This window comes from Numenius arquata, chromosome 1 (assembly GCF_964106895.1).
Source record: "Numenius arquata chromosome 1, bNumArq3.hap1.1, whole genome shotgun sequence".
Classification (NCBI taxonomy): domain Eukaryota; kingdom Metazoa; phylum Chordata; class Aves; order Charadriiformes; family Scolopacidae; genus Numenius; species Numenius arquata.
In genome coordinates, this window is record NC_133576.1 from 129,500,060 (window position 1) to 129,511,521 (window position 11,462).

Sequence of the window (11,462 nt, forward strand, 5' to 3'; positions counted from 1 at the left end):
TCTTGTATCTTTTCTGCCACCCCTTCTCCCATGATACCTGCCTATTCTGCTGCAAAACAGGCAGAACAGCTAGTGAGGAGAGCACCACTTGTCTCTAGCAGCAGTCCCTGGGAATGAAGGTATTTCTAAATTCCCAAAGGAAAACCAACAGATCCCCTAAATTTCAGCACCTAAATCAATTTGAATAAACTGTTTTGTTTTAAAGCTGTTCTTTCTTCATGGATCTTAACAGGAAACAGAAAAGATCAGGATCTTTGACAACTCTGCATGCCTTCACTAGAAGTCTCAGGTTTGTGTGTTTTAAAATTATGCCAACATCTCAAAACTCCGAAGCATTCTTTGGTTGTATTTTCTATGGTGTGGCTAAAATTTTCTTGGTTTAAGTACATACCAGAAGTGACTGCAGCTAATACCTAGCATAGATTAGGCCTGCTCCATAACCAACATATTCCTACAACTAGTAACACTAGAGTGAAGGCAGTGTGACAGAAGCCTGTACTGGTTAAACACTTCTTATACTAGCAATAATTTAATTCATGCTGCTGTTGTAACTAAGATGCCACTATCTCCAGAGCTCACAAGATCAAGATAGGAAAAAAAGAGGTGCTAGTATTGAAAATGCAGCTAGCTGTATTTTCAAACCACTAGCCCCTGAGAAAGTGGGAAGGTGTTTTCATTTAATGGCAAAATATGGTGAGTTCATATATTCTGCAAGCTCATGGCACTAACAATATTCCTCTTACAAAGCTAATGAACTTTGTTTCCTTAGGGTTGGAAGCTCTCACCTTTCACTACGAGGTTAGTATGTTTCACAGAAAGAGAGAAGACGGGCACCTTGAGAAGACCATGCTAAAATCCAAAAGCTCATAAGGAACAGGACTGGTCCACAAAAGCCACACTCCACAGACCATAAAGAAAGAAATAGCTGCCCCAGAGCACCAGGTGACCATTGCAGGCAAATGCTAAAATGCCTGAAATGATCCCTAGATCAATCTCTCTTCAGGAGGTGTGTTGGAGGAAAGCTTTTCCAAAGATTTGAATTTGTTAAGGTTGAATGTTAAGTTAAGAAAGGCAGGTAAGGTTCATTATCATAGAATCATAGAATGGTTAGTGTTGGAAGGGACCTTAAAGATCATTGAATTCCAACCCCCCTGCCATGGGCAGGGACACCTCCACTAGAGCAGGTTGCTCAAAGCCCCATCCAGCCTGGCCTTAAACACTTCCAGGGATGGGGCATCCACAGCTTCCCTGGGCAACCTGTTCCAGTGCTTAATTATGTACATGAAACCAACACTCACCACCTATCAGTAAGAAACAAGTGATTATTCTACACATTTACAAAAGGTTTCAGAACATGAAATAAGGTGACTCAACATAGCAGTTCTAAACACGTATCTCATGCAAAGATTGCAAGTCTGTTGGCTACTTACTAAAGGAAGAGGTAGGTTAGCTCTGCAGAAAGATGCACAGAGGTGATTACTATAAGACCATATAGGTAAACTGCAGTCCTGTGAGATGCCTATGAACTACAAAATAATATTACCCTGCAATTTTAAAATGAGGTGTTATAGCAAAAGTTTCTTACTATTGACTCTTACTTTTCGTTCCTGCATGCCTTGAGTAGAATTGTGGCTGTAAAAGTAAACCGTTTCTGTTCTGCGACACTGGTTTCAGGCTTCCAAGGGAGAAATTCTTTCTCACACTCCAAATTCCTTCCAGAGCCACTGTTAATAATTTGTCAAAATAATACCGTTATAACTGATTACTTCAACTTCTTCTAGAATTAATGTAACTTTTAAAAGACAGTCCCTTTGGCATGTACAGTAATTAGAAGTAGTTAAGCAGAACATTATAATCTTCCTCCCTAGTTAATGAAAAGAGATTGACATCTTCAGAGAGCAATTCAGATTTCTAAAGGTATACGACACTCTCTACTGTCTAAAGAACAGTTTAGGACTACTAGATTCCTAACTGAAACAGGGTGTAGCTGATCCATAATGTACAAGAAATAGCAGTAATACCATTGATGCATCCAGCACGATTTATTGGTCATAACGGAATACCAACTGCCCTCATAAAAAGATAGCAAAACAACAACCCCCCCCCCACGAAAACCAAAACCACACAAAAAACCCAAAACAAAACCAACACCACCACAGAAACAAAACAAAAAAGCTAACTGATTTTGTGGAAAGGTTACAATTTACTAACCATCTAATTTATGTACAACAATAAGCTTACTAATTATCTAAACTGTAAATCAGTAACTATCCAACCTGATAATTGTTTATCAGAGCCCAGGCCACCTAGGGAGCATCTCTAATTCTCCAGATGTATACAGATGAAAAAGGAACTAGGTACTTCCTGAATAATCTGTACACCAGCATCTATTTGATCTTTATTATACGTAGCATTGTTATGCTGTGCATATAACTATGCTATACATACCATTTATATACCGAGCTTGTTTTACATTCATATTATACATTCCTGTAGTTAATATTTTTGTAGTGTTTCTATATTATCTGTAGTACTTTTAAGCCTTTGTAAACATACTTTTCATTGGGAGACTCCAGAAATCATGAGAACATATATGGTAACATCCATTTACATGATTCAGACTGAAATATCCCAGACAATTTTGGAATTCCATTGGCAGACGGATGCAGTGAAATATAGTTGTGTTCAGCTCTTAGTAACATTAGACACATGAGCAGCTTAAGCAGACCAAGGTTAACATCTGCAATTCAGCTTGTTCAGAACCCCCATTATAGTCCATAGGAAAAGAACAGGCACTTTTAGAGCACGACACATGCAATGGTAGATATCTAGGACAAGTCGGAAGAACTGTGTTTTCAAAGTGCCTTTTTCTTCCCATTTACTATAGAAAGAGCCTACATAAGTAGTAGCTAATTTGCAGGTGTGTGCTGTAATTGCCTAAGGAGCCTAATCACAGAAATGGAGTTGCAGATTCAAACAGTCTTTACATCTGAGAGGATACTGATTACATCACCCAGCTTATGTACATGCCTGTCTGTCAATCCAGCTGTTTTAAATTCATTTTGAGTGAGTTTAGACTTGGGTCTTAACCCTACATAACAGAAAATGTAAGGAAGATTGGAAAATTTGGAAAGAAAGGCAAAAATGTTCTTACTACATTTGTGGAGGATGTAACGCTTAGGAGAGACAGTGGTGGGCCCATTCCAACAATATAACCAGCTTAATATAACCAAGGAATAGCTTTACTCTACGGAAGAGAATGTGGGGCTACAGACTGGGAACTGTGTATTGTGGAGCAAAAGCATCAAGGGTTTAGAAGTAACAGTTGACAAACAGTTCAAGGTCCCAGTGGTAACGTTATCTCTAATGTACCTCTAAAATAAATAGAAGATTTTCTCTCTCTACAGGCTACTGGTGATACAAATACTGAAATATCGTGATCAGATTTGGTAGTCACATTTTAGAAGAGGATGCAAAACAATTGCTGAGAGTACATAAAGAGCCAAAACCAAATATATGTGTTGTATATACCTTCTCCGGAAGAAAATCCTGGGTACTAAAAAAGGCACTATTATGTGTCCAAGAAAAGAAAGGAGCAGAATCATGCAAATCCAAATTATTAATTAGGCTTTTTTTTTTTTTTTAATGCACCAACCACTAGAACAAACTAACGAGGGAAGCTGTGGAATAACCAAGTTTACTCAGCAGGCTCTACAGAGAGGTACCTACTAAAATCCAATACCTTGGCTGATAAAGGCAATATGACCTTGTAGTCAACAGGATAAAATGACCTATCCTTAAACATTACAAACTGCTGGGAATTCATTTTCTACAATTAGATTAATAGATCTTACGGCTGCAAGAGACCACGAACATGGGTAAGTTTTGTCTTACATGGGCCACGTGGGGCTCACTCCTACACCAAGACTAGCAAATGAGCTTGGACCAGGGCTAATGCTTAAGTGCAAAATATTTAAAGTGTGAATTAAAAATTGTGAATCTAAGTGATCTTTGTTAAATTGTTCCAGTATTAAGTTCTCTTTTTGTTAAAACCTGCTAATTATTGCTACTCTGATCTTATCTCATTTTTACCTCCAGTTCTCAGAACTTGCAATAGTTTAGCTAGACCAAACACCTTGCTCCCTCTTAGACTTCCATTTCCTTATTTGCCTACTGTAATCAAGTCTCTCAATAACCTTTAAGCTGCCTAAACAGACTGATTTTCTAATCTCTTTCACTGTTTTCCTGTCCTTTATTTACCTTTATCATTCTTAACTCTTGCTTTTCAACACCAACTTCAGTGCTGAACTGCGGAAGGGGACAAACTATTCTAGTAACTACAGTGCTTCTTTCAAAGAAAAAGGTAAGAAAACCTCCCTACTGCTTGGCATTTGTTTCTGTTTTATTAAACTGATGGATCATATGGAATTATCCACATCCTCTATGGCTGCATAATTTCAGACCAAAAGAAAAAAAAGTGATAAAGACTATGTGCAATTCTTCTGTTTCTAAATGTTCCCCTCGCTATTTCTGGGCTGTTTTAATAATATTTTTGCCACAGTTCTTCAAAACGATGTACATTTCATTTGTCCTGACAAACGCTTGCCATTTGCTGATAAGGAGGATTACCTGCAGCTGGGTGTTTGACATGGCACGCTTCTTTCCGAAAAGAAAGCTCTTCTTCAAGTATTTCTTTAACTCTCCTAGATGGCTCAACATACACAGCTTTCTTCCCTGTTAGTAAAACACATCACAAAAGAACCAGTTATTTTAAATCCCCGGAATGCTAACGTGCTTTGCGGAATGTAATGCCATTTTATGCTGCTCTACTCCTGGCTTTAACACACTTTAAGACAAATCATTTACAATTTGGCGCTAGTGTTGGGCCAGGCCCTGCTCCCCAACATGGAGCCATTCCTCAGGACAGGACCATGGTGGGTCAATCTAAGAGGGGAGCGAGTGCTGAGGTGCCTCTCCCATGCAGGAGCCAAGGCCACCTCTCATGGCCACATGGTGCCCATGTCTCCCCATGGCGAACAATCCAAGGCAGGACCACCCATGGAGGAGGCCTCCAAGATGTCCTCACTGAGGGGGATCTCCAAGGAGCTGAAAAGGGATGGTGGCAGGAGGGTCCCAACTCACACCCCTGGTATGGTGGGGTGCCGGGGGAGGCGAGGGGCCACCAAGCAAGGTTGGCCGCGGGTGTAAAGGCTCGGCTCCCCGGAGGGGACACGCCGGGATGGCGAAGGGGAGCGGAGGCCGCAACAGGCGGGGTGGGGGGGAACGGACGGGGAGGCGGGCCCCGCCGCCGGGCCGGGAGAACCGCCGCGCTCACAGGGCTCCCCGCCTGCCGCCCCTTGGCCGCGGACATCGCTGCCCGCCTCCTCGGCCGCCACCGCCCGCGGCTCCCCGCTCGCCGCCCTCATGGCCGCCGCCGCGCCCGGGCAGGTAGGATCCGGGCGGGCGGGCCGGTCGGTTGCCACAGGAGCGAGGGCGGGGGGGGGAGGCGGTCCGGCTGGGCCCTGCTGCCGGCAGCAGGGAGCGCGGCGGAGCGGCGGGTAGAGCCGAGGCCCGGCGGGGCAGAGCAGGGTGGCGCCGCCCTGCCCGCCCTCCGCCACCTTAGGGCCGCGGCTCGGCGGGGCGCGAGTGGCTGAGGGAAGGAGCCTTGTGCCGGGGGGACAGGTCGGCTCCGCCATTTCCAGTCACAGTTGGGGTGGTTTACCCCTTCCACAGGCCAGGGCTAACAACGGGGTGGCCTCCGAGGCGGTGTGTGGCCAGTTGCCATCCCCGGGGGACAGTAGGCGGCGGCCACCTCCTGCCCGCTTGAGGCACAGGGTGGGTGACAGCTCTAGGCATCGTTAACGGTTCTGCGCTAGGTATCGTTAATGGCTCCTCATTTGTCAGTCAGCGTTACCACACACACACATCACGAACATTTTGTACCCCTGCAGGGTGTCACCGCTGGCCAGCCTTATGAAAGGACACCTTGTCCTCCTCTCCTGAGGCAATGGCCATGGTGGAGATAAAGACAGAAGAGTCTACTTTAACTGGATAACCTAGATATATAGGTTGACTGATATAACCTGGAATAATCTCCCCAGGGAAGTGGTGGGTTCCCCATCATTGGACAGTTTGAAGATTTTAAGGGTGCTGGGCCATCTTGTCTAGACCATGCTATTGCCAAGAAAGGTTGGACCAGATGATGCTTGAGGGCCCTTCCAACCTGGTGCTCTATGATTCTATGACAGATCTACCAATACTCAGCAGTATCGTCTTGGTTTTAATAATGCTTTTCATAAAATGAGGCACCTTGAGACGCTGTTTACGGGACTGAAGTAGACTTGACTCTCCTTGTTTTGCCACTGTTAAAGTCTTGAGAAAGACGAGCAGCTGACAATTACAGTAGTCAGTGGATAATGCTGCCAGTGGGCACACGGGGAAGGTGTCCTGCTCGCCCGGTCAGCAGCTTTGCCCCACGGTAGCTTCCTTGAAATCAAGACTTTGCATACAGTAGTGAGAATTTGTAAGATACAACCCAAGTCTAGTTACACAAATGCATGACTTCTGTATTTTTTCTTCATGCATTTCAAGGTGTATTCATCTTCCACAGATGTCCTGAAACCAAACTTTCAAAATAATAAGCATTAAAAATCATCTTGTACCATTCATAGTTCAGAGGCAGTTCTGCATTTTCTAACAGGAGTGCTGAGCAGGGCTTCTGGAAAGGTGGGTGACGGAGATGCCCTCTACAGTTGCCTCATCAGAACACCAAATGTGGGCCAACATACCCCAACCCCACTGCTGCTGCTGCTCCAAAGGTGCTTCAGCTGTTAGTGGTGTCCGGAATGAGCTTGGGATCACTCAGTAAGGATCTGCATGGGACAACAGAGTGTTGTGTTACAGCTCTCATACCGAGTGACAGTACCTCGGGTCTTCCATTCAGTTTTCAGTTCAACTTGATTAACACAGAGAAGCAAATTTCTCCGCTCCTGAATTATAGACAGCAAAGTTGAAGCTCAAAATGATGCAGCATGCCATTATCATGGGAAAATCTTTACCGTCCTAATTCCCATGCAATACAGATCATCTGCTGGGCCGGCAGCATTGCTGAAGTTCTACCAGTATTCTTCTAAATCACTACTAATCAAAAAAGATCTACTCATTCAGAGTAATTTTTTGTAGATGTACGGTACTGGTACTTAAAACCCCTCACTCATTAAATACTTGCATTTAGTAGCAATTTTTGTCTGAATTTACACAGGTAAATTAAACTCTCAAATCAACTCTAAAAATCATAGGATTTTCCACTTGCTAGCAGAAAGGCCAAACTGACAAACAGAAGCAGAAAATTATGAGATCTCTTTTAAAAATTTATGGCAGAAAAATGTTAATTAATGCTAAGTTAAGCCAAATAGTACTCAGTGCTAAAGACCTGCTGAGAACACCTCAGACGAAGGTTCCCAAGTCTTCACTGCAAACGAGTGAGATTGCAGCTGGCATGAACACAGAGAGAAGCTGCACTCGAGTGTGTGCTAAAGGCCTCAAAATCTTAAGAAACAAACCAACCAAGCCACTCCCACCACCCTGAGCTTGCTTAAACCGCGGCAGCCAAATCTCTGCCACAACTTTCGGAAGCCCATCTCAGATGTGAACGCCTAGGATTAGTAATACAAGCCATCATGAATTAAAACGGCGTTAAGTAAGAAAATAAATAAATGGTCTGGAAAATAAGGAATTCCGAAGAAAAAATACCAGGAAAGTTTTTAAACTATGCTGAGTATTTGAGCTGGAATGAGGGGTTCTCTTTGGGGATTTAAAAGCAGAAGAGAAACACTGCCGAGTGTGTCCTGCACTAAATTAGCTGTAATTAAATCAGACACAGCAGCACGTTGGCTGTTTATCCTCACACAGTTGAGGTTCATTTCTTCTAACCACTGCCGTATCCATGACATTAAAGCTTTACTCCTCAACTTAATTTGCAAGCAAAAAGTAAACAGCATCTTCAGAGAAAGACATTTTCTTGAAAGGTACCCGAAAAAAATAAACTGAAACTACTTTAATCGTCCTATGAATAATACTTTCGATTTATGAACACGCGATTGCATTAATAATTGAACTTTCAATTAAAAATATGACACCAAAATACACAGGGTTAAATATTTTATTTTATAATAAGCCTTATACCAGGATCACTAAACATTTTGTGTATCACCCAAATAAGTTACATTCATTCTGAGCTTTCATGCAGTTTTAAAAAAGTTAAATTTCTCAAAAAATAATTTTCAAGTGTGCTGTAATAAACTCTGCATAACCAAGCCAGAATTCTTTCACGTCAAGTAAATATTCCAGTTTTCCCTCCCTCCTGCTTTGACAGTACAGACCAATTACAAAAGCCCCTCCAAATTTCCACTAATTAAAAGGAGACTCACTGAAATTACTGAGACTTTCCGAATACCTTGAGTAACAGTAGTAACGCTTCAAAGTATGAGCGAGGCCACCCAGATGAGTTGCAAGAAGTGACATTTTGCCTGAGGAGAATGCTAAAGTATCTTAAATTGAAAACCTTGCTGTAAAGGGACAGACCACCGCTGAGGAGCATGCACAACACCAAGAACAGGCAGCACGCCTCACCTCCATCAGCTTAACCACCGCTTTTAAGGGGACACAGCGTTGATGCAGTCTTCTACTATCTCAAACAGGTAGTGATAGACATCAGTCCTCCTGGCAATGTCAAGGGCCGTCTCATCCAAGTTGTTTTTCAGGTCTGGTTTCACGTAGCGATTCATCAGTAAGAGTTCCAGGGTTTCTCTGCTGTTTTTGTTCCCCGCAGCGATGTGCAGGGGGGTCAGCAAACCATTCGTCTGCGCGTTGATGTCCGCGCCCTGCTGAAGCAAGAAGGCGGCCACTTTTGTGTTGTTCCACTTACAGGCGCTGTGCAGCGGCGTCCAGCCGTCCACTGTCTGCGCGTGAACGTCCGCCCCTTGGGCCACCAACTCATATGCAACGTCCAGGTGCCCGCTGTAGGCGGCTCGGTGGAGAGGAGTGTACTGATCTTCGTCACGAGCGTTGACTGGAGCCAGCTTCTCGGAAAGCAGCCTCTTCACTGTGCTCAGCTATTGAAGGAAAACAGGTAATTTAACACAAAACTCTGCAAACAAGATGCGTGGCTGTTACGGTTTGAAAAACCCCTAACAATTTATTGTTGTTTAGACGATTATTCTATCACCCGATGATCCATCGCCACCCGGGAAGGGGAAATCGGGGAAACAAGGAAACACAAGGGTTGAAATATAAATGTATTTAATAGAATTAAGACTAAATAATTAATATTAATAATACTAAAGAACCAGTATTGATCCCAACTGCACTCCCAGAGGGGACAGCAAATGGGACACTGCCAGCGCTGGGGCTTTGGGAGGAAGGGAAGGGCTCAGGGGTCCGGCACCGGGACAAGCTGTTCTCAGGATTGCAGCCATCAAGGGAGAGAGAGAACTCCTCAGCAAACTTTCTAATTTATGCTGAATGTGACATTCCATTCATGGTATGAAATAACCCTGTTGGGTCAGCTTGGGTCAAGTGCCCGGGTCTTGCTCCTCCTCACCCCTGCACCTGGCTAACTCAGAAACACCAAGATCTTGAAACCCACATAGCGTGGCTGGCTATAAGATAAGTATTTTCACAAATTCAGACACTAGAGTCTACAAAAAGTGCAGTTTTCCCAAGCATCAGAAGATAAATTAGTCTTGTGTCACTCAAACTAGGACAATAGCTTTTACTGTTCTGAAGTTTCATGAGAAAATAAAACAATTTCTGTTGGTCTCAAAATGGCTTAAGTGTAACAAATTTTAAAGTAAAACCGGTGATTGTTAGTTTTGTTACTGGGGTGGGTTTTTTTGGTTGTTTTGGCTTGTGAGGTTTGTTTGTTTTGGGTTTAATTTGGTTTTTGGGGTTTTTTTTAAGAGATAAACCATTACCGTTCTGGTGCAAAGCCACACAGCCCTAGTTCCCCCCGGCTTTGCTTTAAGCACTCAGTCGCGATGCCTCAGGAGTACTTTCACCTCAGACCTTCTCCCCATTCCCTGTGAGGACACAAGTACCTCCACAGAACTGTAGATGGAGCTGGTGCGTGTGTAAGGCAGGCAGCTAATGAAAATAAACGTACACACAAGGGTGTAATAAGCTACGTAACAGGAATCTCAGGCTTCTTTCCCTCACTGCTGAGAATAAAAAGCTCCCCCCCCCGTAAAGAAACAGGAAAAGTCACCCATTCTCTGCCTATGTAGCTTTTGAGACAGTGAAATTTCAGATACACCCTTTTCCACCCCCGTTGAAAGGCTTGTTTGCCGTGAAGAAAGCATCTGGCACGCTTCCAGTTACAGAAGTTTAAGAGTGCTGTTATTTTAACTTGGAACCACAATCAAAGCTTTTGTTCTGAAAGCTAACTGATCCAGAAATATTTTAGCCTGCGTGGGCTACAAAGGGGGGGTGTTTTACACACAGCAGCCTGCAAAACCGCACCGCAATGGTTGCGGGAGATAAAGGAAAGCGTAGGTAAGTTTTCGTTTGTCGATGAAACCGTAGATACCTGCTTAAAATAACGTTCTCCTCAGCGATACGTAGGAACAGGATAAATGCCTTACCCGATTGTTTTCAGCTGCCCAGAGCAGCAACTTCTCTGGATTTTTTTCCATTTTTTTCTCTTGCATTTCGTACCATTCCTCACTTCTTTCTTGCTCCTCGTCGTCATCATCATCGTCGGACTGTCCCGACCAACAGCTCTGCGTCCCGACGGGAATGAGATGCCTGTGCGTCTCCAGCAGCTCCAGCTGGTTGAAATTCTCCGTAAAGTCTTCAAACTGCTCGCTGTCCTCGTCATCCTCGTCCCCTTGCTTGGCTTTACTCATCTTTACTCAGCAGCTGTAAGTGGCAGATATGCAACTATATTTGCAATAACTTTTATCGTCAATAAAAAAACCGCGTCATTGTTTATAAACAAAAGAGTTGGAGAAAAGACTGGATTTTAAGGGAGTATTTCTGCCCGCCCCGCGCCGCCCGCCCTTTCCCCTCACGGCCCGGCCGCTGCCCTCCGCGGGGTCCACACCGTCCCGGGAAGGGCCTCAACGCTCACCCCGGGGACACCGGGAGGCCGCCCCCGAGGGCCCCCCACGTCCCCGACCCTGCCTGGGGGCTGCTGACGGCCACAAACCGTCCCTCCTGTCTCCCATCCCCGCTCGGAACCCACCCGGCCCGGCTTAGCTTCGCAACCGAACGCACCTGCCGCCCCCACCGACGCAGCGCTCCGGGGGCGGGGCCACCGGTGGGGGCGGGGCCACCTGCCGAGAGGACGCGCGCGCGCACTCACGCCCACCACCCGGCCGGAGCCCGCCGGCGGACGTGACGACAGCGGTTAGCCGGGATGGGGCTGACCAATCGCGGCGGCCCCGCCGTGGACGGGACGGCTC

General features: G+C 44.9%; 2 protein-coding genes across 4 annotated transcripts; both read right to left on the reverse strand.

The window, feature by feature from the left end:
• Positions 1 to 1,584: 1,584 nt before the first annotated feature.
• Positions 1,585 to 5,696, reverse strand: C1H11orf97 (chromosome 1 C11orf97 homolog). The gene is made up of 3 exons (XM_074150171.1): positions 5,336 to 5,696; positions 4,630 to 4,734; positions 1,585 to 1,724 (listed from the first exon to the last, which is right to left on the reverse strand). Exons 1-3 carry the CDS (start codon positions 5,694 to 5,696, stop codon positions 1,585 to 1,587), a joined length of 606 nt encoding a protein of 201 aa, XP_074006272.1.
• Positions 5,697 to 6,268: 572 nt separating this feature from the next.
• Positions 6,269 to 11,340, reverse strand: ANKRD49 (ankyrin repeat domain 49). Of its 3 annotated transcripts, XM_074155494.1 has the most exons (4): positions 11,275 to 11,307; positions 10,641 to 10,917; positions 8,632 to 9,113; positions 6,269 to 6,872 (listed from the first exon to the last, which is right to left on the reverse strand). In XM_074155494.1, the coding sequence occupies exons 2-3, from the start codon at positions 10,902 to 10,904 to the stop codon at positions 8,655 to 8,657; spliced, it is 723 nt and encodes a 240-aa protein (XP_074011595.1). In that variant the 5' UTR covers positions 10,905 to 10,917; positions 11,275 to 11,307; the 3' UTR covers positions 6,269 to 6,872; positions 8,632 to 8,654. The 3 variants fall into 3 exon arrangements, with proteins under 3 accessions (XP_074011595.1, XP_074011577.1, XP_074011585.1); XM_074155476.1 differs by lacking the exon at positions 6,269 to 6,872 and having other exon boundaries at positions 8,145 to 9,113; positions 11,275 to 11,340; XM_074155484.1 differs by lacking the exon at positions 6,269 to 6,872 and having other exon boundaries at positions 8,145 to 9,113; positions 11,243 to 11,285.
• Positions 11,341 to 11,462: the final 122 nt, after the last annotated feature.